The sequence below is a fragment of the Dipteris shenzhenensis genome, chromosome 3, assembly GCF_047967505.1.
Source record: "Dipteris shenzhenensis isolate YYH24624 ecotype China chromosome 3, Dip_SZ_1.0, whole genome shotgun sequence".
NCBI classification, from domain to species: Eukaryota; Viridiplantae; Streptophyta; class Polypodiopsida; order Gleicheniales; family Dipteridaceae; genus Dipteris; species Dipteris shenzhenensis.
Window position 1 is genome coordinate 1,736,114 of NC_141598.1, and position 24,307 is coordinate 1,760,420.

At 43.8% G+C, this 24,307-nt stretch overlaps 1 protein-coding gene across 1 annotated transcript in view; it reads right to left on the reverse strand.

Moving 5' to 3' along the window:
- OVA2 (tRNA synthetase class I (I, L, M and V) family protein) overlaps positions 1-24,307 on the reverse strand; it is a 122,526-nt gene that overhangs the window by 35,978 nt on the left and 62,241 nt on the right. Inside the window, exons 11-12 of the mRNA XM_087372987.1 lie at positions 21,800-22,086; positions 3,332-3,468 (exon numbers count right to left, since the gene is read on the reverse strand). Of these exons, the coding sequence (XP_087229113.1) occupies positions 3,332-3,468; positions 21,800-22,086 (424 nt within the window). The remainder of the gene's footprint in view (positions 1-3,331; positions 3,469-21,799; positions 22,087-24,307) is intronic.

Here is a 24,307-nt window from a genome sequence, read left to right on the forward strand (position 1 = left end):
GGAAAGCTTTTAATGTCCAGGCTGATGCTTGTGGGAGAATGGCCTTGGAGCAGCCATTATGCAGGAAGGACAAGTAGTGGCCTATGAGAGTAGCGTTGGGCCAATTTCTCATCTATATTTTACTTCCAGATAGTACATGTGAAAGGTTAAAAGAACGTAGTGGCCGATGCATGGTCAAGGAAGCCTCAGGTTTCCGCAGTAACCATTGCTTACCACAGTGAGTTGGACGCAATGAAGGACTAGTATCTCAGGATGAGGATTTCTCTAGGATTTATGACCAGCTATCTAATACAGTGGCATGACCATTATACCTTCAGAGATGGCTTTATGATGATGCATGGATGCCTTTGTGTCACAAAGCAGTTAAGGTCAAAGGTCATGGTAGAAAGTCATGCTCTACCGTATGCAAGGCATAAAGGCATTGATGCCACAGTGAAAGCAGTGAAGCAATTTTTCTATTGTCCAGATTTGAGACAGGATGTGGACGCCTTTGTCAGAACATGCATCACTTGCCAGAAGGTCAAGTTTGACTGGCAGAAGACACCTGGATTGTTGCAGCCATTGCCGATCCCAGATAGACCGTGGGAGAGCATTGCCATGGATTTCATATTTGATCTTCCCAGGACACCTACGGGGAATGATGGCCTCTAGAGTATTATACGCTGATTCAGCAAGTAGGCACACTTCATTCCAGTGAGGAAGAAAATTACAGCAGATCACATGGCAAGGTTGTTCAGGTAGAACATTTTCAAATGTCATGGGATGCATCAATCTATCGTGAGTGACAGAGATTCGAGTATGACGAGTCTCTTTTGGAGAGGGCTCTTCTCATCCTTAGTCAGATGGGCAGTCCAAAGAGGCTAATTCCACTCCTCTTGACTTGCTGAAATGTTATATGTATGAGCATAAGACACAATGGGAGCAGTATCTGCTCTTAGTGGAATTTCCTTATAACAATACTGTGCATACCGGAAATAGCAGAAGGGATCACGAAAGTCCTGCCTATCTTGCATGATAAGTATGTTGAAAGCATGGATGTGGCATATAAGGAGATCAAACAAGCTCTCCAAAACACTCACTTTTTCTCCTTCCTTAAATTCTCTAACGGATCTATTTTCATCCGCATACGCCTTAGCTCTATCCATAGCTTTGCGGATGTTAGCTCTCGCAAGTGCTAGCATCTCCCGCATCTAAACCACATAGTTTGCGGCACTAGGCACTTTCTGAGGTACTGCAACTGTAGTTGGATTCGCTGGTCTATAACCATAGTTCAGCTCAAACGGACTGAACCCTGTAGAGGAATGTTTTCTATCATTGTAGGCAAATTCTAACAATGGCAACCACTTGTCCCATGTATGTTGTCTCAATGACACATATGCTCTAAGCATATCCTCTAAAATTTGGTTGATTCTTTCCGTCTGACCATCAACCGGAACCCACTGGTATGCATCAGATGCCCCTGCAGGTCATGAGGCACCTCAGATAGAAGATGGCAGTACCAAAGGAGCGCTCAGTGGAGGAGCACTCTGGCGAGTAGGAGCACCATGTGGAGGTTGAGGAGCAGGTGCTAGACCTGTACCACCCCCCTGTCGAGGTCGAGGAGCAGCTGCTAGACCTGTACCAACCCCCTGTCGAGGCCGTGGGGCAGTAGCTGTATCAGAGGGCTTCTTGGGCCTTTTCTTCTTCCTGGGGCAATCCCTGGCAAAATGTCCAATGGTCCTGCATATCTTGTACTGGTCCTGCCTGCCTATAATCTCTACTCTCTGGCGAAAAAAGGAACCATCGGGGCGCTGGATCATAACATGATCCATTGTGAGGTTCGGATCCTTACAGAGGATCCTGACTCTCAGTACCCCATCAGCCTTGGTTGCCTCTGCTGCAGTCAACGACAACCCAGGGAGGGGTGGGATCTCAGCAACCGCACCGAAATGCTCCCCAATAATAAAAGAAGTTGATGGTAAACCTAGAGAAGCCCGAGAAATCTGATGAAGAGTGAAAAGATTTCCTTATCTGCCTCCATTGGGTTGAAACCAATATCAAAGGCATCAAAGAAGATCTTCATGTGTCCCAGGTGTAAAAACTCAGCTTTGAGCACTGTGCTCGCAACCTCTAGAGTGTCAAAAACAACCTGGAAAAAACCTCGTCCCAGAAGACGAACATCTAACAATCGTGGAGTGAGGTCTGGGGGGAGAGCCACAAGCATCTAGTCTCTGGCTTGGGATCTGGAAGGGTGAGACCCGAAGATGCGTGCAAGCAACATGGTAGAGCATTCAATCTCTACGTCCTTCTTGAGCTACTGCAACTCGTCTTTAGAAAAAGTAATAGTTTTTGCGGCCGAGGGAGGTGGAGTAGGAATGACTGACGGAATATACATCGCCAATCGAGGTGAGGAGGCCGACTCGGACACTTTTGAGGCTCCGTCCACTCCAAAAAAACGTTGCGGGAGAAGGAAGAGGGGGGAGACAGGAAGAAGAGGAGGGGGGTAGAGGAGAGGGCTGAGGCGGGGGGATAGGGGGCGGGGGAGAGGAGAGGGGGTAGAGGAAAGGGCTAAAGCGGGGGGGAGGGAGCGGGGTAGAGGAGAGGGTAGAAGAGGGGAGGGAGGTAGAAGCGGGAGGTAGAGGCGGGGGGAAGGAAGCGGGTACAGGGGAGGGAGGTAGAGGCGGGGGGTAGGGAGTGGGGTAGAGGGAGGGCTGAGGCAGGGAGCGGGGTAGAGGGAGCGGGGGAGCAGGGAAGGGGGAGCGAGCTGAGAGGGGAGAGGGCGGGCTGAGAGGGAGAGGAGGGGAAGGGGTAGCGGGCTGAGAGGGAGAGGAGGAGGAAGGGAGAGGCTGGGGGAGGGGGAGGGGGAGGGGCTGAGGGCAAGGGAGGGGGCTGAGGGAGGGGCTGAAGGAGATGGGGGCAGCAAGGGAGTGGGGAGGAGCAGCAGCTCGGTCGCACCTTTAACCGAGAATAGTGGTATAAAACCTTAATAATGGGAAAAAGTGACCTTAGCCGCTTATTACAGAATTTTGGCCACTGCCTTTAAACATAAATATTTCTAACAAAATTGAAGCATTGCACAAAATGCCAACATCGTCTATATAAAACTCTTCTACACAGAAAGTGTATATGGGAATGAAAAAGCTAATTTGTTTCAATTGTCCAATTGCAGGATTATATTAAACTTCCAAGGACTATACTTGCAAATTTTAAAAATATAACTTGCTAAGTTCATAAATTAAAATTACCTAGTAGGAAAAAAGTGAGGTACTTGAAAGTAAGTCCTACATTAACATAATAGAGACAAAATGGGGCTCCATGAAACTAATTCCCACAGTTGCAAAGCAAAAGTAACCTGAGAAGGAAACCATTCCACATTGGCAATGGCCTTGAGAGCAGCTTCCTTGAATCCTTCTACTGATGCAAACCATTGTTCAGTTGCCCTAAATATAGTTGGTTTTTTGGTCCGCCAATCATAAGGGTATTTGTGCACTGTAAAAAGCATTGTTAGCATACGATTCTCTCTCTCTCTCTCTCTCTCTCTCTCTCCCCCCACCCCCCCCCAAAACAACAACCAAGCCCCAAATCACACACGGAGTTTCGTCTGCCTTCAAGTTTTTGCCAATTGACTATGGGAACATTTTGTCTATTCCTCCACTATAATAAGAGTAACGAAGAGGGGTGGCATTGTGAAGAACATGGAGGATGCATTAAGGGAATTGCAAATGCTAGAGAGAGCAGCCCCATTAAGGAGCCTCACCAAACAGATAAAGGATTGTTTCACACTAGGCCTTGAGAGAATCAACACCCAAGAGGTATCATAAGACATTAGAGAAGAGTTCCGAGTGCCCAAAAAATTCATGTCAAAGCAATAAAAACTTGCCAAAATATTGGTGAAAACTTGCCTAACCACAATGCATAATTACCAAATATTGGCAGAGGACAAGCAACATCTGTGATAGCCAAAGAAGTCTATAATATGATAGAGAATACCTCGTAGGGAAAGTAGAGGTGTCTAAACAATCTAACAAACAGAAGAGCAATAGAAAAACATAATCTTGATGTGCATTGTGCATGTCATGATCTTGAGATGGTCCTATCCTCTGATTGCTTAGCAATGGACAAGGGAAGCTCCACTCATGCTTGCCTGCGATCCCACAATGCCTTAGGCTTTAATGGTATAAAGCTTCTAATTCCATTTCGATATGGACCTCTGAGAGCACACAGAGTCTAGATCTCAATAAACATGTCATATATGCTGCTGTCTACCTCTACTCTGCTCAATGAGGCGGACATGTGGACTGTCTGAGCCAGCAGCCTGTCAGTGGGAAGCTACAACTCACGTGCTTCGAATTCCACAAGAAATGGGACCACAAGTAGCTTGTCCGATTGGATTGACAGCACGATCAAAGTGAAGCACGGATGGCCCCTCTCACCCACATTATTTGGGTTCTACATTGATGAGATCCCGACATTCATCAATGGCCTTGGAATTGAGGGGTCACTACTTGCTGACCTCATGATACAGATATTGTTATACATAGATGATATTGCCATCATATCTACCTCAGCAACAGGCTTACAAAGACATGCACAAGCCCTAAGGAGAGAGAATTCACAGTCAACCTTATATCCCGGATGGTATTGCATCGGCATGCTTAAATTACCAAGGGGAGCTGGCGGAGATCGTGCAGTCCTACACTTACTTACCTAGGTGCAGTTTTCGAAGGACTAGTATGTAAACAAAGGTTAGTCTAGTTAGCTGTTTGAATGGCTTTGTGATTAGTATTATTTAATCTCGGCTGTTTAGGAGTTACCACGTGACAATTTTGGGGAATTATCCCCATATACAAAGTTGTAAAACAGCCTGCCTTAGTCCTATAAAAGGCCTAGCTATCTCATTTGTACTTAGATTATGATCAAAACACTATTATAATGACAAATTGGATTTGTACAGCACAACCCTTGGCTCAAGCCAATAGTCATTAAGGAATTTATCCTGACGGTCTCCCCTCATAAGTCATTGTTGGAAATCCCTCTGACTTACTCTCCCTTTAACTCTAAAACTACCTCCCTATTCACTCCAACATTGTATTCCCTCTATGCAAACTTTGGTCGTGGGAAATTGTCCCAATCTTTGATTGCCACGTGTCAGCCTATTAGAGGTTTGAAAATCCAAAGTTATCAAATAAAGTTATCATATTTGAATATTTGTTACATCATTATGATCAGGTTGATATCCTAAATAAAAGCCTTACATGGATCATTGCAAAAATCCCTGTGCTGGAGCTATATTTTCCACTAAGAGCTGACACGCACTTTCTCAAATATGGGGATTTGTGTTGAAATATGGGCCTCGGGTTGTCCTAACACCCCCCCATTGGCACCTTAGACTAAGTGAAACTATGGACAAAATAGAGGCTTGAGGGCCTCGTTGCCTTGCACGCTAATAATTCCATAAGCTAATGTGCAACCTAAGTGGTCTAAGATATGTAGGATAAGTGGAGACCCCTCCTCAAATCCCTCCGGGGATCTTTTGGGGAGGTGAGGAGGCCCACATGCACGGCTATGGGACAGGGAACGAGACCAACCCCACACCCGACAAATTTTTTGGTGGTGAGACGTGGCACTCTACCACTTCCAACATAGTATCAGAGCCACGGACCTTTGTGTGGCAACTGGCACGGCAATATCTGTGTGAACTATAGTTGCTTGGCAGCGGGTGCGATAGCTTGCAATAGCTATGTGCAGCAGGCAATCAATGCATGGGCACAGGATGTGGCGAGCCACGCACGCGTTGACTCTGAGCGACGGCTTCATGACAAGTAGCACACATGCGCAGGAAGTGGCAGTCCGTGTGTGCACTATCAGACTCTGACTTGAAGGCTCTGATTGGTAGCTCTACGTGATTGGTCGCCTTATATTTTAACCTCTACGGCTCTGTGTGATCGTGCACTAACACGTATCCATATAGCTTGGGAGCAATCCCATAAGCTAATGTGCAACCCAAGTGGCCTAAGATACATAGGCTAAGTGGAGACCCCTCCTCATATCCCTCCTGAGATATTTTCGGGAGTTGAGGAGACACGTGTGCGACTATGGGACACGGAACGGGACCCCCACACCCAACGCATTTTTCGGTGGTGACATGTGGCACTCTACCACTTCCATTCCATTTCCTTCAGTTTTGGCACATCAGCTGAGTCGCACTTGTTGCTGGAAGGGGTGTGTAAAGTATGACTTCAACCAGGTTTAATATGCCTTATTTTTTGAAACAAAATGTCTTTCTGCCATGCGCAATGACAGATTTACATAATTCCAGCTGATTTTCAACTATCATGGGATTTCTCTATTCTATCCTCTCCTTATGCCCAATTGAATCCAGTAACTGTATTGAGATTGATGAAATTTTCGAATTTAGGATTTAAAAAGTGAGATTATTGAATTCTGGAGTCGTCTTCTTCTGCAATACCTTCAAAGAAGCTTGGAAATCAGCCCAAAAAGCTAGTATGAATGGATTCAGACACTAGGATGGAGGGTGAAGCAATTGAAGACATTGCAATTCTGGGATTGGGCTTAGTAGCTGGAGAGCAGGCTGAAAATTCAATTTGGAATCAAGAGCCTGTGGGCAACAACCAAGTTTCTATGGAGGCTAGCCATCAAAATCCAACGCAATTAATTCAAGAGCATTTGATTCATAGTTGTATGGGCCCTATGCTTCAAGAATTTAGAGAACAAACTAATGAAATCAAGCTCAACAATCAATGGATGGATCAAAGGCAGCAAAATTCATCTGCCACAAAGAGCAGACGATTTGTTCATCTTAAGAGAAGTCAAATTCAAGAATGGAAGAGACCCGTAGAAACATTTGATGAAGCAACCCTTGATTCAAATCATGATCTTGATCATGTGACAAATCCTGAAGGATTTATGGCATCAGCTAGAAGGTCTCGTTGTAGGTATGAAGAGGCAGCTACTAAAGCAAAGGACCTTTCAAAGGAAGCAACTCAAAAAAGTTCCGGTCCAGAAATTAAAGTTTTATGCCAAAGATTTAATGAATACCAAGGCCTTCCTGCTAACCTTAGGTCAGCCCTTACATTCCAACAATATGTTCACACTGTGAGACCCTCTAATTCTAGGGGAGGGTTACTCTAATCAGTGACGTTGAAGATATGAATATCCTCCAAATTCAAAAAATTGATACCTAGGAATGATTTAAAAGGAAGTGTTTCTCCTCTACCCATGGATAAATATATGTGAGAGAGAGAAAAAAGGAAAGAAAGATGTATTAACGTCTTCAGAAGCCCTCGCAGGACTATGAGACAAAGCACACACACCAAAAGGGTAAACATAAAACATCAGTTATAGACTGAGAGTCTCTTGAGAGTGCATATAACCACTTCCAAAGTTATTATAGATAAGCTACATTATACTAGGTGAGATAGTCAGCCTGTATTACATCAGTTTAAGACTGAGAGTCCTTGGGTTTGGATTTAAAATCTTTGATACATGCTTTTCCGTCTCTGTAGACAACCCATTTCCCTTCTTTGCGAGCGTCCTTCACTTGTTCAATTCTATGGAGTTCATCTTCAGCTGAATTGGGGTGAGCTCCTCTGATATCCATACCTTGGTGCCTCTCAACTTATTTGTTTGCATGAGAATCTTGATTCTTGCTTTCTTGTCATTGAGTACCACACACTGAGATACAATGTTTCAACCTGAAACTTTGAAGAAGGGTTATTCCATTGGCAATGCGTATCGACGAGGAAAAAAGGAGATGAGTGCAAGGTTTGCTTAGGATGGGATAGGCCAAAGTTTAGAAAGAAAAGAGAGATTCCACGTGATTTTCCATTAGTACAAGAGGTTTTAAGCCAAATGTGAACCGAGAAGGAGGTTTTAGACAAAAATGCAGCACCTGTTGAGAGGCAGCTGGATCAACACACTATCTCGAGATATAAGAAAGAAGGTTTGTGTATTCAATGTGATGGAGCACCTAAGTTTCTAGATTGCCCTTTTCAAAAAGGGAGCAAAGGGCAAGACAGCCCACAGGAGAAAGGGAGGAAGCAAAGTAAAGCAATTTTAGAAGAGGAGATTGTAGATGGACTAGAGACTGAGAGTTTGAAGACTTGGGGACACGTGGGAGATAAGCCAACATTGTTTTTGTTTGATAATGGTTCATTTCATAATATCATTTCTTCTAAGTTAGTATAATCACATGCAGGGGGGGTCTCTCACATGCAGGGGGGGTGGCCGGTCCTTCACATGTGGCCACAGCACTTGCCAGTATCAACGACTTTTATCACTCCGTTGCTAGTGCTCGGCGAGGTGATGTACTCAGGCGGGAGGTTGGTATCCGCCGGCAGTTGGCAGCCTTGCAGAGGGAGAAGCAGAAACAACCATCAAATGCTTGGGTACAGGAGCGCCTTGCTACGGCAAGGGCTCACTTGCCGACATTGCTTGATCAGAGAGCAGAGTATGCCTTCCATGCACAGGAGTCCTTTTGGATACAGATGGGAGGGAGAGTCAATAAACACTTTTTCTCTACACTTGGTCCCAGACATAGTAGAGAGAGTGTCAAGCAGCTTATTGACTCTGACGGGATTTTGCAATCTCACTTTCCGCAGATCCTAACACACAGGCCAGAGATGTGGGTAGATATGAAATTTGGCAGAGTTTACCTGTGTTGGTTACCACAGAGATGATATGCTCACTTGATGCACGCTTTACCAACACAGAGTTCAAGACTGCTCTCTCCGCCATTCATAAGGACAAATGACCTGGTTCCGATGGTCTTACTCCTTTTTTTACAGCCTTTTCGCTTATGATAGGTGATCATATTACTTCAGCCCTGCAGGGCATTTGGGACTCGGGTGAGATGCCTGACTCACTGACCGAGGGACTCATACATCTTATCCTGAAAGGTGGCAACATGAATTTTGTATCCCATTGGAGACCCATCACTCTTTTGGGCACTCTATACAAAATCCTTGCCAAGGCGATTAGCATCCAATTGCAGCCCCTTCTTCCAGACCTCATCCATGATACTCAGACAAGCTTTGTGCATGGCAGAAGCATTTTTGGTAATATCTTTTCCTTTTGGGAAGCCACAGAGTGGGCTATGCAGAGTAGGCAAAGGCTAGCAGTTCTACTCCTGGACTTTGAGAAAGCCTATGACAGAGTAGATTGGGGTTTTCTTGAGGGCACTCTTCTACGATTTGGATTTTCAGACGCATGGATTAGAGGGGTGGCCTCCCTTTACAGATCAGCCCACAGCGAGGTTTTGATTGGAGGGGTAAGGGGTGACAGGTTTCAGATTTCCAGATCACTTCGTCAGGGATGCCCTTTAGCCCCCTTCCTCTTTCTTTTTGTGGCAGAAGCTATCAGTATCTTCCTTAGATCTCAGGCTGAGCTTTATGGGTTGAGATTGCCCTTGAGACAGGAGCAAAAGCTTCTTGACTGTGAGTTGGCTAGTGACACTGCTATTTTTATTGAGGCCTCTTCGCAGTCACTTGATTCTTTCCGGACAGCCTTGGATATTTTTTGCTCAGCTGTAGGGGCACACATTAACTGGCATAAATCCTTTGGCTTTTGGATCAGTGATGAGGACAATTTAGGATGGGGAGTTGACATTGGCTTTTCCTGGATTCAGAGGCGTGTTCCTGTCGGATATTTGGGATGCCAAGTAGGATTGGGCATCTCTCCAACACATCAGTTTGCCCCAGTACTAGAAAGTATAAGAAAAAAGCTCCTTTTTTGGAGCTCAGCCAAACTCGACCTTGCCTCTAGAGTTGTGGTAGTGAACCAGGTTCTCTTGGATTATTCTCCCTACATGGGAAGGGGGCCTTAATATCATTGACCCAGACTTGCAGTGCAGGGCATTGCTTTGTAAGGTGGTGGTGAGGGGACTCATGCCTAGGTAGGAACCTTGGAAGGTTTTCTTTTTTGGACACATTCAGGCTTGCACACCTACCTTGGGAGATGATTGGGTGGACAGCCCTCGCTAGATTTCTACTTCCATCTCTCTCAAGTCTCCTGCCTCTCCTCTCATGACTGCCATCCTAAAAGCTTGGGGGAGCTTCAGGAACACTCTTCGAAGGGTTCCGTCCTCTACCCTTGAAGAGATTGATAGGCAGCCGATCATTTGGAACGATAGTATACTTGATGAGCATGGTAGACCACTGGGCACTTCCCTTTATATGCAGTGGTCTAGATGGGAGAGAGGCCCCGCCTACACAGTAGGCACTTGGAAGGCTTTTATCAGGCTACCTGAGGATCAGAGGCTAAAGTCCGTGAGTCACCTCAGAGGGGTAGCACGCAGGATTCAGCAGTTAGATGCAGCCATCCCGGTGGAATGGACAGTTGAGATGCCTATTACTTCCACCACTTGGATGGGAGCTTTTTCGAGGACAGCAATTCCTCTACAGGTGATCGCTCTTCGAGATCTCGGGAAAGATGCTCTGGTCTTTGACGTTGGGGATGGAGGTATACTCTCTAGATCCACGGATGATATTCTTCTAGAGGTTGCCTTTCAGCCTGTCAGGATTGCTAGTTTTGTGGACCATGGAGTGGGCTTGCAGTGGTACTTAGACCCCGACCCTCTGCTCTTGGCCCTAGGATCCTGGAGGTTGTGGTTATATGTAGATGCACCTATCGAGTGCTTGCAGTGGGACCCAGGAGAGTGGGAGTGGATAGATCATGGGCACCGAGAGAGGGGGATTCCCTTTTTTTGTTTCACGGTTGGTAATGCCAGGAGATTTCAGCTGAGCAGTAGAAGTTGGATTCCCTCCAAAGCCCCCTATTGGGATAGCTTCTTCATCACCGCAGATTTGCGTAGGAATTTCTGGAGGAGGCTCTGAAAATCCCTCAGAAATAGAAAGATCACTCTTTTCTTTTGGCTTTCTATTCATGGAGGGATTGCAGTGAACCTATGGAGATCACGATTTGGGGCTGATCCCACTTGCCCTCGCTGTCATTCTGCAGAGGAGTCAGTGCAACATTGCCTTTGGGACTGCAATCAAGCGAGAATTGTTTGGAAAGGAGTTGCTCGGATACTCAACATTTTTCATACTTCCCCTTTCTTCATGACTTGGGGCTCGGTCGCATGGTTATCCCTTACTTGGCCCCGGGTGTTTTATGAGGGTGAGCCTTCTTCTTGGGCACTCTCGATCTGCCGGCAGGTGATAGAGCCCTGCTCTCTTCAGGATGTACCACATAATCCTTTCCGAGCTTCACATGTTTCAGTGGACACCTCTTGGGAGATTTTGGCTAGCATTTCCTCTTGGCACATTTGGAGAGCCAGATGCACAGAGGCCTTGGATGACACCCAGATGCACCCATCACGGGTGTTCACGGGTATTTGGAGTGACACGGTTCACAGTTTGATAGCCATATGGGCTAGCATGCAGGGCCCTTCACGGGCAGCCTCTTCTAGGAGGACTGTATTTCTTCGAGTTTGGAGAGGTTCTCCCTTTTTCTCGGAGGTTGCTACCGGATTGAGATGGCACTATCAGCCCCAATCCTTTCTTTTTGGCTCTTGAGCTTTTCATGCATTGCATGGTGTATCCCGTATTCCCGTATGGAGCTTGCTCTAACGGTTTTCTTTAATACTTAATAGAAGTCTCTTTTTTGCAAAAAAAAAAAAAAGTTAGTATCATCTTTGGGAATTAAATCTCGTAATTCATAAATTTCAGAAAAACATTAAAATGCATTTTATAATTTTTCTTATAAACCAGTTCTCGATAGAAGAAGGAAGGCAATCAGTTTGAGCCTCAAGAGAAATGGACTTCAATCACAAATATAATCTTGATGCTCAAATTTGAGACATGGCGTTTCACAAATAGCTATATGTTCGTGGCTTAAATATCAGCTGTACATTTAGCTAAAGAGGACAGCCGTGGACTGTTGTTGGAGGACAAGGATATGCAAGAGTTGCTGCAGCAATTTTCAGATGCTTTTGCTGATCTTTCTCATCACTTGCACCTAAGAGAGATGTTTTTGGTAATCTTCCTCATCACTTACTAACTAAAAGAGATGATGACTACACAATTAATCTTGAACCAGGGTCAAAACCAGTAATAAAGCACCCTATAGGCTTTCAAGGGCTGAAAACGAGGAGGTTGCAAGACAAGTCATGCTCTTGGACAAAGAATTCATCACTCACAGCCAGTCTCCTTTTGTTTCCCCTCTTCTCTTGGTTAAGAAGAACATGGCTCCTATAGGATGTGCATTGATTACACGGAACTGAATAAAATGACTGTAAAGAACAGGTTTCCTACCCCTAGAATTGATAATTTACTGGATGAGCTAAGGGGTATAAATCTGTCCTGGTTTTCTTTGTTTAACAAGTAGTCTAAAGAGGAGCACCTAATGCATGTAAAGCAAGTCCTTCAAGTACTGAGGACCCATCAACTCTATGCCAAGGCAAGCAAGTGTACATCCATGGCTAATGAAGCAGTGGATTAAGAGTGGACCCCAATAAGGTTATGTGGCAGTCCATGCAATTTGAATACATTCTCTATAAATTGGAGAGCAATCATGGAGACTCGCGTTTTGAGTTTTGGTGGGTATGAGATGCGCAGCCTTAGCGAGCCTATGAACCATAACATAAATGATGTTCCAGCCTCTAGGAGTTATAGGCAATCCTGTGATAAAATCCATTGAGATATGTGTCCATTCCCTTCTGGAATAGGTAGAGGTTGGAGCAGACCAGCTGGGCTAAGGTTCATTTCCCTATTTTTCTGGCAAGGCTTACAACTCTGCACATAATTGTGCATGTCCTTCCAAAGATCTTTCCAATAAAACTTTGCTTCACTCTCTCATAAGTCGTGCACAGTCCTGTGTGACCAGCCAATGGTGAAGAATGCGACTCCTCCGGCACCAACAGCTTAAACACTGAATTTTCCATAAGGAAAGTCCTGTCATGGTACCAAATTGGCCTATCATATAGCTTGTAATGTGGATGATCAAGGCAGTTATAATCCTGCAGGACCTGAAATAGAGTTGCAGCTGCTGAGTCTGCTAAATATTCCTCTTTAATTCCCTGGATCCATTCTTTGTATATTTTTGATATAGAGGATAGAGTGCATGCCCACATTCTACACAGTGATTAGCCACTATATTCTCCTTCCCCACCTTGTATTCAATATCAAAATCATAGTTTTGCACAATGGAAAGAAATGACTCCCATATATGTAGTGATTCCATTTCTTGATAGCATGCAATATGACTAGCAGGTCGTAGTCGTATATGTGCTAGCTCAGCTCCTTGTCATCCAGCTTTCGGCTCTCATAAGCTATTACTATGTGTTCCTGTTTTAGTAACAGTCCCAATGCCTCTACCACTAGCATCAGCCTCAATGGTAAATGACTGAGAGAAATCTAGACCTTAAAGGACGGGAGCTGAAGTCAAAGACGAGGTTGTGAGTGACCGTGATGCCAAATTCAAGGGGCATTTTCAGCAAGAGTTGTTCAGGTCTATGGCATGCTTCTCACCCCTAGTACAGCCGATCATCCTCAAACTGACAGCCTAACAGAACAGGTGAATAGATGGCTCGATATCTCCCAATCGTGGAGTAAACTGAAAAATCTTGGTAAGTGGTGATGAAGAACCCAATTTCGTTACCCACTTCTTTCAAGTCCATGATTAGATATTTCACTTGAATGACTGAGTAGTTACTTGGCATGGATCCTCTTGGCCACATGGTAAGAGGTTCAAGATTGCTTTCACACGGACCTCAGTTTGGAGGCAGACCCAGGGTGACCAAAAACATGTTTCACGCTTGCAAAACGTGTAGAAACGTTTCACTAAAACGTGCAGTGTTTCATAAAACGTCTAGGGACTGTTGCACATTGAAATTTGAAAATCCCATCATGCCTCTTTTTTAGCATCTGTTTGGCGCCTTTTTCTGCCCCAGCCAGCATGTCTTTGCCAGCACCTATCCCCTCACACCTCACCTCACCTTCCCTTGCCTCACATCCATCATTCCTCTTCTTTTTGGTACACATTGCAGCCCAACTTGTCAAATTGAAGCTTTTGGAAGCCCATGGGCTAACTAGTTCTCCCTCCTAGCTTGTCCATTTTGGACCTACAATCCCTCGTCCTTGCTTGCTCCTTCTTACACATCCTTGTACCCAAACTTCTTGCTTCTTCATCACATATCTCTTTTTCTTTGCTTCAGCCTTCTTCAAAGCCTTCTATCCTATTCTTCCCTTGAGACTTGATCGCAAATTCTCACTCTCCCAACTTCCAAGTCCAGGGTTTCTTGGATCCTACAAGCTGCAGTGTACCATGGCCTCAAGATGTGGAAGCACAGGCGTTGTGTATGGCAAGACACTATTTTCATAAAGAGATATGGCACATTTGGCCTGGCAGAAAGAAGAAGGTATGCAAGTTTTGTGCAAAGACATTGAGTGGATCAGCCCCTTGAATTTGAGCACGATTCTTATAGGAGGGAGGCCTTGGTATGAAGAGTTGCCATGCCATTCCTGAGGGGATCTTCTTGGCACATGGAGGTACCCCATCTAGATACACAGAATTCGATCGCTCCTCCACCCTGCTCACGGATCAAATTGTTCAAGCTAAGGTTTTGATGGAGCAGCAAAAAGAGGGCATAGAGGCAACAATTACATCATCCCATTCAAATACCAGGGATATGGAGGGTTTGGGTGTGTTACTCTCAGAGCATGAGAGTCGTGAACATATAATCCATCGACATGCAGGTACATATAAGAGTACATCTACTAAGCCTCTACATGTATCCCCTCCATCCATACCTATTGGGCTTTCTACTCCTATGGCAGTTCCTTCAAGGCCTCCTGCAAAGAGGACACGTGGGCCATGAGCATCTGAGAGTCATTCCTACACAGCCTATGTGGGCACCACCCCTAAAGCAAGAGGCTCAAAATGCAGAGGAACAACTTTTCTTTTCTTGCACTATTCCCTTTCGTGTTGAAAGGACTCCTATCCTAAAAGTAATTTTACTATGCACTTGTAGCTGCTACTAAAGCAGAAGCACCATCCCTTGCAACTGCTAGTTCTAAGCACCACACATGGATCCCACCTCCTCTGAACTTGTGTGGGAGCTAAAGGCCCTACAGTTTGTTGTCCATCAGCAGCTTGCTGTCCACTTTTAACATGTGTGGCAGGTGCAATATCTACTTTGACATGTGTGACCAATCCACTTTTGATGCTGTGGCATGTGCAATATCTGCAGGACAAAGCTCATCCCCATTAACATATCCCCATAACTTCTTTGTGACCCAAACATTTTTTACCATAAAAACTTCACACGAAGTACTAAGCTCCTTGCTGACCATAAAACTCCACACGAAGTAGTTAGTCCTCCTTGCTGACTGATTATTCCACAAGCAAAATTCAGAAAATGCTTGTAATCTGTCCCAAAGATCTGGCGCACTTTTGAGTCCAGAGATTTGTGAAATTGCACGAGTCTGCGTTAGACTCAAAAAGCTGCAAACTTAGCTTAAGCCCATGGATGTCTACAAAAGAACTTGCAAAACTCTAATTTTCTGCAAGTTCTTGCAAATGTCAACTTGTTTGTCTGCAACAAGAAAATCTGCGGCAATGCCCCAAATTTTATACACAAATATACCTGAAATTGACAAAGCTCCAAATTTGACACTAATCTGCAAATCTGTTCAAATCTGCAAAAGCCCAAATCTTGCAATCCAACAAACTGCAAATGCCCCAATGTACTAACTGAATCTACACACATACTGACGCCGAATGACATAATCAAAACCCAATACCTTTTCCCCATGCTAGGGAAGTACTTGCAACCCCAAATAACTGTTAAAGATTTTTTTTTTTTGAAGTTGATTTTTGAAAAGAAAGGATGGAAAGCTCCTGGTCTGAACTCTTGCAATATGGTCATGATGTGAAGCTGGGCGATGTTATCAGTGGAATAACTTTCATGGTCAAGGGCTCCTTTTGCCAAGTAATGTCAGCAAAAAGGGCACACCCAAGCTATTGAATTTAGAATTTTAAAATCTCTAAAGACAAGGCTACGTTGCAACAAACTATTTGTGAAAGACTCCGTGGGTCTTCAGAAACCCAATATAGCTGCTTATGCTTGGGCACTGATGACGACATAAGTGTTGCTTTGCTTGCTAAGTATGTCTTCCTTTTGTTTTTCATAAAAGTTTTCAACACCCATGCATAAAACAAAAGATAAATGCTACATAGTTGTATCAAAATAAGAGTCAGCTCCATCGACAATATCATCGTAATCATCTTCAAATAATCTATCATCTAAATATAGAGTGAAATATGCTCTAATGTCACGACTATGGTCCGTTCTATCTCCCCTCGTCAAGGGTGGGGGGCGAGACAATAAAACCAGAGATAGAATGCCGCTAGCAGCCTATGGGTGTAGTCCTGCGCTATCTCCTGGTCACAGCTCTACGTCTAACAAGGGCGACCATGACGCCTCTTAGTTGCGCTCCCACTCTGAACAAAAAGGGAATGTCCAAAAGCTATGTGCGTCAACCCTCTGCCTGAGTTGTCGTGTTATTGGTTCTCGATCCCACCATCTAGGGCCTGTGAAGTGGGAGCCTGTATAATATGGCTGGAAGACCTCTGTGATCATGCTCATAGAAGAGTCTACCAAGGTATGCTCCTCCTATCTCTATGATCGAAGTAGGCGCTCACGATGTCTGACTGCCTCATGAATGAACTCGGCCAAGCATCTCTGATCTGGAAAAGAGAGGAACTGGGATAACAATCCGGAGCTATCTCTAAATAGACAATAGAAGCGTCTCAGGATCTCATAGTACACTGGGCATCTGAAAATGAAATGCTCCTCAAACTCAATCTCCTATAGACCACATACGGTGCAAATACGTCTCTCCCGGGTTAAACCCTCTTCTCAGCCACTCTCAATATGGAATCTATGTGAAGAGATCCGAAACTGCCCAATAGAGATCATCTGAATGGCTAATAGATCAATATGAGCCTTGGATATAGCTGCATGTTTTAAACGCTAGACTTGCAGAGTATTCCTTCCATTCTTTCCAAGCTTGTTGGACACAAAGAATCATATGTTGATTCCCTCAAATTATGGGGCTCAAATCAGTTACAACACAACTGAAGCATCTCATAACACAAGGAGGACCATCTATGCACAGTACTCAAATGTTCCAAACAGAGGCATGCTTACGTAAGGTCAAGGTAGATTAGAAGGAGAGATGGTAATGTATCCCCTCTTATTTTTTAGGAATTAATGGGAGGCTTGGACACTAGACTTATTGACATAGAGATTGTCGAGGCCTTAAAGGCCTTCACTATACAAAAATGCCCTGGAGGGGATAGACTTACCCCCAACTGTTTTCACACAATTTTGGGATTTGGTTCTTACCACTCGTTCCCTTGCATTTCAGGATATTTTAGTTTCACAGCACATGCATTTCAACGAAGTGCAATGACCAATTACGTGAGTCAATGGTCCCTCTCATACTAAGTTGGATTACTATTGCAGCAGCACTCATCAGTAAGGTAAAGCTAACTTATCTCACAATGGTCTAAACCCAGTTTGTGTTCCCTATTGGTAGCAAAGCGAATCCAGCAATTGGCGATTTATGCTTTTGCAATGCTAGGAAGAGATTCAAGGATGGAAAAGCAATGAAGGTAATGATAAGAATTCCTTGCAATTCTTTATACTTTATGAGTATGAAAGCATTACCTTCCTGGCATATATTTGCTTGCACAATAAATTAATCAAACAATATCCTATGTCCACCAACCATTTGTGAGACAAAACCGCAAGAGGTGAACAAATTTTGTTACAGCCTTTCAATTTCAGATTCATCGTATGTCCACGGCATACGTTCAACTGAGTCCATACGCTGGAAATCAAGATCATCCTGAAATGCACCCTTCATGTTTGTGACGTGCCAATGAATTTGCATCAACTTGTGATCTATAGGATAAAGCATATGATACCACTGTCCTTGATCAAAGTACGGTTATTATATTTGTTATGGTTCATCGAAACAAAATTGACTTTAGGTAAGAAGAAATGTAATTTATGAGTGTCATAACCCGCCATGTGCTGATCATAGGCGAGTGTGGCCTGGTTTGTGAGAGCTTGAAAGACATTTTCCTTGGCCACAGATCAATATGTGTCATCATATCCAATGTGCCGAAAGTAATCAAAGAGTCATTACAACCATTAGTTCCAAGGCAACTTAGGGACATATACCTATGGATTTTGTGATAGCTTCTCCTAAATCCCAACAAGGACAAGACATGGTGTGGGTAGTGATTGATCATTGCAAGCTTGCTCATTGAAGATTTTCACAGAAACAAAAGGTGCATCTCTTCACATTAAGCATCTACTTCTACATCATGGAATACTTTGAACAATTGTTTTAAACAGCTACTTTACAAGTCATTTTTGGAAAGCTCTACTCGGACTAAGTTTGAACTATCATCACATTTTCATGTAGAGCATCAATGAACATTTCCTTTTAAGAACACCCTTTATTCCTCCATAAGCCCAGGAAGCCATTTCCGTTTCTGATTATGCATATCAAGGATGAAGCATTTGCAAATGATTAGTCTATCAACAATAAAAACCAGCCTATGAGTATGTAGGAAAGCACATCATCCAATCAAGGAGTGCTAGAGGAGTAACGAATCGGCATGATACTGAGTTTAAGAAGGTGATTAAATTTCACTTAGATTCAATTGGGCAAGATTAAAGATTAAAGCTGGGTATATGTTAGACCTGCTTCGAGGTATTTTGGTCCATTCCACATACTAGACAAGCCTAATGATGTTATAATTTTCTTGTGTTTACCTCCACGTTGAAAAATAAATGACGCTTTTCAGATTAGCTTATTAAGGAGGCAAAAGTCTCCCATTTGCTATAGACAACCAAAGTTTAACATGAAGATCAATTCATAGAAAATACTTTGGCATTAGGATACACATACTAGAGGTGGAGAATACAAACACAAATACTTGCTGAAGTTTAAGCCTGTTCTTACCCACTTTATACATCATATTCCATTCGACAACCCACAACTAGGTTAAGCCATCACATACATTTGTCCGTCTGTCTGCTCAGATGGATAGGGATTAAGGCGATCGAACCCTCAACCTAGGCATGGGCTCCAAAATGATGTGAAAACCAGATCCACCATCTACGAACATTAATGTGCAATTTGATTCTTATGCATTGTGCTGTGGGCGTTGAGCCATCTACGGACCTTGTGCTTTGTGTCAAGATCATGGCAACGCTGTCAACTATCGGTGTTGATTCCTTGAACTGCCTCTGAACTGCTCAGAAGAGTATGGCGCTATAGCAGTTGCTTGATAGAAAGCAAAATGCAATGCCAAGATTAACCGTCCAACTTTCCATGCTACATAAAATGATGTGTCTCATAGCTGTGTGACACATTGGGGATCGACATCACCAACCCACCAAGAGGATTAATCATTCAGCATTCCATGCTAAGAATAACAATGTATCTGATAGCACATTGAGGATCAACATCACTTACCCACCAAGAGGCTGCTTTCTCGTGTCCACAGGCTAGTCAACAAATGTAAACTCCGCCCACCTACCAATCAACACTCACTGACCTAAACCAACATTCTTCGTGTCAGTCTCGTCAGTCACATGCGTCTATCCAGACAGCAGCGCATTGCGATATCCTTTCCCAACTTGTGCAATCCAAAGGGATCCACCCATCAAATACCAGAAAAGTCCAATACAGTATTGTGAGCCCACGCATACCTTGGGAATCCCAGGTCTGCGTATAAGAAGGGGGTCAGGTTGTGGGCGGATCTGTGGGACCCAAGGAGGGCTTGCTGGAGAACGGTGGTGTCAATCAGAGTTCAGCATGATTTGTCGGATAGGAAAATGGTGTTGTTTAGGAATGTCTTGAGTAATATTCCTGATGGTTGGCCAACCAATTGTGTGCAATCAGACAGGGCCACCGATCAGCTACCCCCACATTGGCCCAAGCAGTGCAAGATACATCGTCCCAACCCCTGGCTATTTCCACACCACAAAGTTGGGGTGGTTGAGGGAGGTATGGGGCACTTAATCCCTATATATAATACGCAATACATGCATACTCAATGTATGCAATTTATTATCCAATTCCCCCTACATATGGCAAGCTGCAACTAGCAGGTGGTGGACCCTTGCCCATCATATCCACTACTTTTATGTGCAAGTGCACCATATTTCCACCTCAGTCAGATAACACATGAGCAGTAAGGCCTTCACCTCCAACAGCCTTAATTGCTTGATTAGGAGCATTTTTTGCTTCAGAGCCTTGTAATGTCTAGCAGTTTAAAAGCTAAAAGGCAAAGCACAAAGACACATGGGATATGAATAGTGAGAATCTCTTTTAAAGCCTCTCTGGCTAAGAAAACTGTGCCCTTATCTCCAAATTTGGCAAATCAAGAAAAGGCATTACATCTGTTAGGGAACACGCTGACAGCAAAGAACTGTGAGCTTAAGCAGAAGGTAAAAATTTATGGAATATGGTCCGACTAATAGAAGGGAGATAGAGAAAAATGAAGAAAGGAATTGGGAAAATGGGTGATAAACAGCAAAAAACAGGGATTAATGGGCAAATATAGAAAGAAAGCTTTATAAATGAATACATGAGAAACATTGACAAAAGAAGAATCACAGAAACAGCCTCCTCCAAGACTCAGGCTAGACTGTGGATGGAATGGCAATGGGTTGTTCTCTCATTGCATGAGGGGGAACAAACTACTTGACAAAACACTTCAAACAACTCTTCTTAAGAAATCAAAATAATGGAAGGAAATATAGAAGATAGCAGGTTACAAAAATAGAGGATTTGCTATCAATTTCATGTCATTAACATGGATAGACAGTCAATTTATGTTGCTGAAATTTTCAAGAAGCAGCACAAATACCTTCAAAACAGCATGCTTCTTTGCTAATCAGTCTCCAACTCACACAGGTAAAAATTTGAAATTAAACCCTAGTTAAAGTACAGCAAAATATGTAAATGATCACAAAGAGAGAAGGCATCATCTTAACCGCTGACTTGAATTCCAGAGACATAAATTGAAATTTTCAAGAAGCAGCACAAATACCTTCAAAACAGCATGCTTCTTTGCAACAATCAGTCTCCAACTCACACAGGTAAAATTTTGAAATAAAACCCTAGTTAAAGTTCAGAAAAAGATGTAAATGATCACAAAGAGAGAAGGCATCATCTTAACCGCTGACTTGAATTCCAGAGTGGGATCTAAGACAGCCCCTATAAATTCTGAAATAAGGAATCAGTTATCGATAAGGAATTAGACATGACTGAAGCAAGAAATCATAAAGTGCAAGGATAGCTCCATTCCAGGAGGGAATAGGTAAAAACTTCTGGAACCCACAAGAGCTCAGGTTGCTGTACAGGATGTGTATGGTGGCAAAACTCTCAATTCTCCTTCATACACACTATTCATCCAACAGAGTAAATTTTCTGATTTCATCCAGCATTTATTAAAGTTAACATATAAGATGTTTTTAGTACCACAGGTATAACAGACTGCTTAAAGATTCACAATCATCTATTTGCTCTCCCAAGGATGTTCTCCAATTCCCAAACATTGCAGTGTAGTTGTGTGTGACTGAGTATTTGCCTTCAATAGGCTTTATAGTACACATCAGGTTCAAGACTTGTAAACAATATCGTAGCTACTAAATTTCCAGGATCTTCTAAAGATACATACAGCTAGCCTTATTTTAGTTATAATACATTCACAAAAAGAGGTTTACAAAAAGAGAACGCCAAAGCAAGAGCTTGAGCTCCACATATCTTACCATAAGCCTCCTCCATTAAAAGACATGCAAGCTTGTCCAATGCCTCCACTATTGCCAAATTACCATCACCAAGGACATTCAACCCTGAAAAGCGCCCGGCCTCCTCTGTGAAATTCCCTTCATCATCCACTGGAGATAAGACAGGCAGCCCATATTTCTTCCCAGTTGCGAAGTCTTCCTGACCATGCCCCGGAGCAGTATGAACTAGCCCTGTCCCTGAGTCTATAGTAATGTAGTCCCCGCCAATGACAATAGGACACTCTCTTTCAAATAAGGGATGAGCATACCTGGAGCAGACAATTAGAAAAAGACCTCAAAAAGAACTCAAATTTGCATGATAGAGATGATTAGAGTACTCAATCATGTGAAATTATTCAAGTGCCCACACACCTAATTACTGTCTTTACATCTATTCGTGCGGATCTGCAGGAACCCTTTACCCTTACACAACCAAACTTGGTACTCAGAAGAGCAACAAGAAAGCTCTTTACAGTGAATGCTATATTCAACTATTGTTATTCAAAGAACTCTTACGACAAATATCCATATCCTGTTATATATACTTTCATCTGAACCATTATTCATATGCATCAGATGATGAAGCAAATTCTTCACAATATTAGGCTTTCACCCCTATCAAGTCTCCTTGTGTTCTTTGCCCAGCCTAAAGTTCACAGAGGAAAGTGGACCATGGTACTGAAGTAACCGAATTATGATCCATGTGCATGTGACTTTATTTTCCCACTTGCCTAATTGTGTGGTCTCCCAATCTAGCCTTCAATCATCAAAACCACAAGGGCAAGCCGCAAAGATACGTCTTTTTCAAAGGGTGATATAATTCCGTCTCTAATTGGTTGGGTCCTAGCATTTCTCAAATGTCTAAACAAAAGATCTACAAAATATACATGCTTCAAAAATGTCAGCTTTCTTTTCCATACAGAAGACTCACAAAGGAAAAAAATTTACCATGTACGTCAATGAGACTTTTGAAATTGAGATGCACAATAGATAATGTGCAGAGACAGATTGGCTCTTTTGCTGTGATGCCATCATAGCTGCATAACTGAACCAGGAAGAAATCAATTGTAATAATCTGTGAATAGCGGCAGCATGAAGCAGGTTTCTTTGGAAGTCCAGATGAGGTTGTTGGATCCTACAAAGTCTTCATCAATGCGGAAGCACATCAACAATTTACAGGAACTTCAGCAAGAGATTCTCCAGGTAAGAAAGCAGATATCATCCGAGGGCATGGCCATAACTTTGTTGTCCCACCTGTCTTGTCAGTACTCTGCATTCTATCGTCCTTATAACCAGTGGAAGGATGAATACGCTGACCTGGGTGGAATTGGTACCGATAGTGCTTGACCAGGAGGAGTGATTTCTGAATCCTCTCAGAGGCTTTGACAGCTGAGCAGAAGGGAATGAGGAAGATGACAGCTAAGGAAAGGGAAGCTTTAAAGGCTTCACGTGCATCTTACCATTGTGGCCAGAAAGGTCACTATTGGCGGTAGTGTCCTCAGAGGATCAGTGAGGGGACCAGTGAGCAGAAGGCAGGTTCTGCAGCCATCACGTCTATTGTTCTAGCCATCTAGTAGCACAGGGTAGGATGCGCTACCAGCAGGTATTCTGCTTGCATTCGGAGGAGTGCTTGCTTGTTTGTGGCAGCAGGACCTCCCACACAGGTGCAATCCTTGATCAAGGCAGGCTTTCATGCCCTCGAGCCACAAGGAGTTGTTCTCATTGACTCAAGTGGTAATATGTTTACCAGTGTATTTGGTTGTCGATGACCTGGCAGACCTAGAGGGGATTTCCTTGTGTTCAGCTGCAGCTATTGTCTGATGAGTTGCTAGAGATCCAAATGGGTCAGATGATTGCTAGTGTGGGAATCCAGACACCACAGATTGATCCTTGTGAGCTGTTAGGTACCCATTGTTTATGGAGCAAAAAGGTTCCTTGATCTGGAGTTAACTACCAGTTTGGACTTGAGAGAGGGCTTAAGAGGGGGCTGGAACTCTGAGATATGGGTGCCCCTGTAGGGAAGCAGACCTTGCACTGATGGCAGTATCAGTTGGATTGTTGAAGGTCAGCATCTCTTGAAGGTCAGTGATCATGCTAAGATGGTTTGTGCCAAGAGAGGGCTTCTTCAACCGTACCTACAGCGGTGTTCAGTGATGGAGCCTCACACGATGGATTCCTCCATTTGTTCCACACCCCGCTCCTTCAAGATCATGTTCCCTCCAGGAGCTGAGAGGGGGTGTTGAAGGTCAGCATCCCTTGATGTACCATAATTAGGTTAGAGTGAGGGCCTTGTTGTCGATGTGCCCGCCCCCGTGAGGTTAGCATAGTGTAGAGTAGGGCAGATCTGCCTATGTGGAGGAGGCTCGGGGCCCGATGGGCATGTGGGCAGGCTGCTATGGTGGTACACTGCTGCGAGGTGTTCCCAAGAAGGAACGGCCAGATATGGCTTTGTTTGGGTCTCCATTTTGGCTTGATTACTACCACATGGAA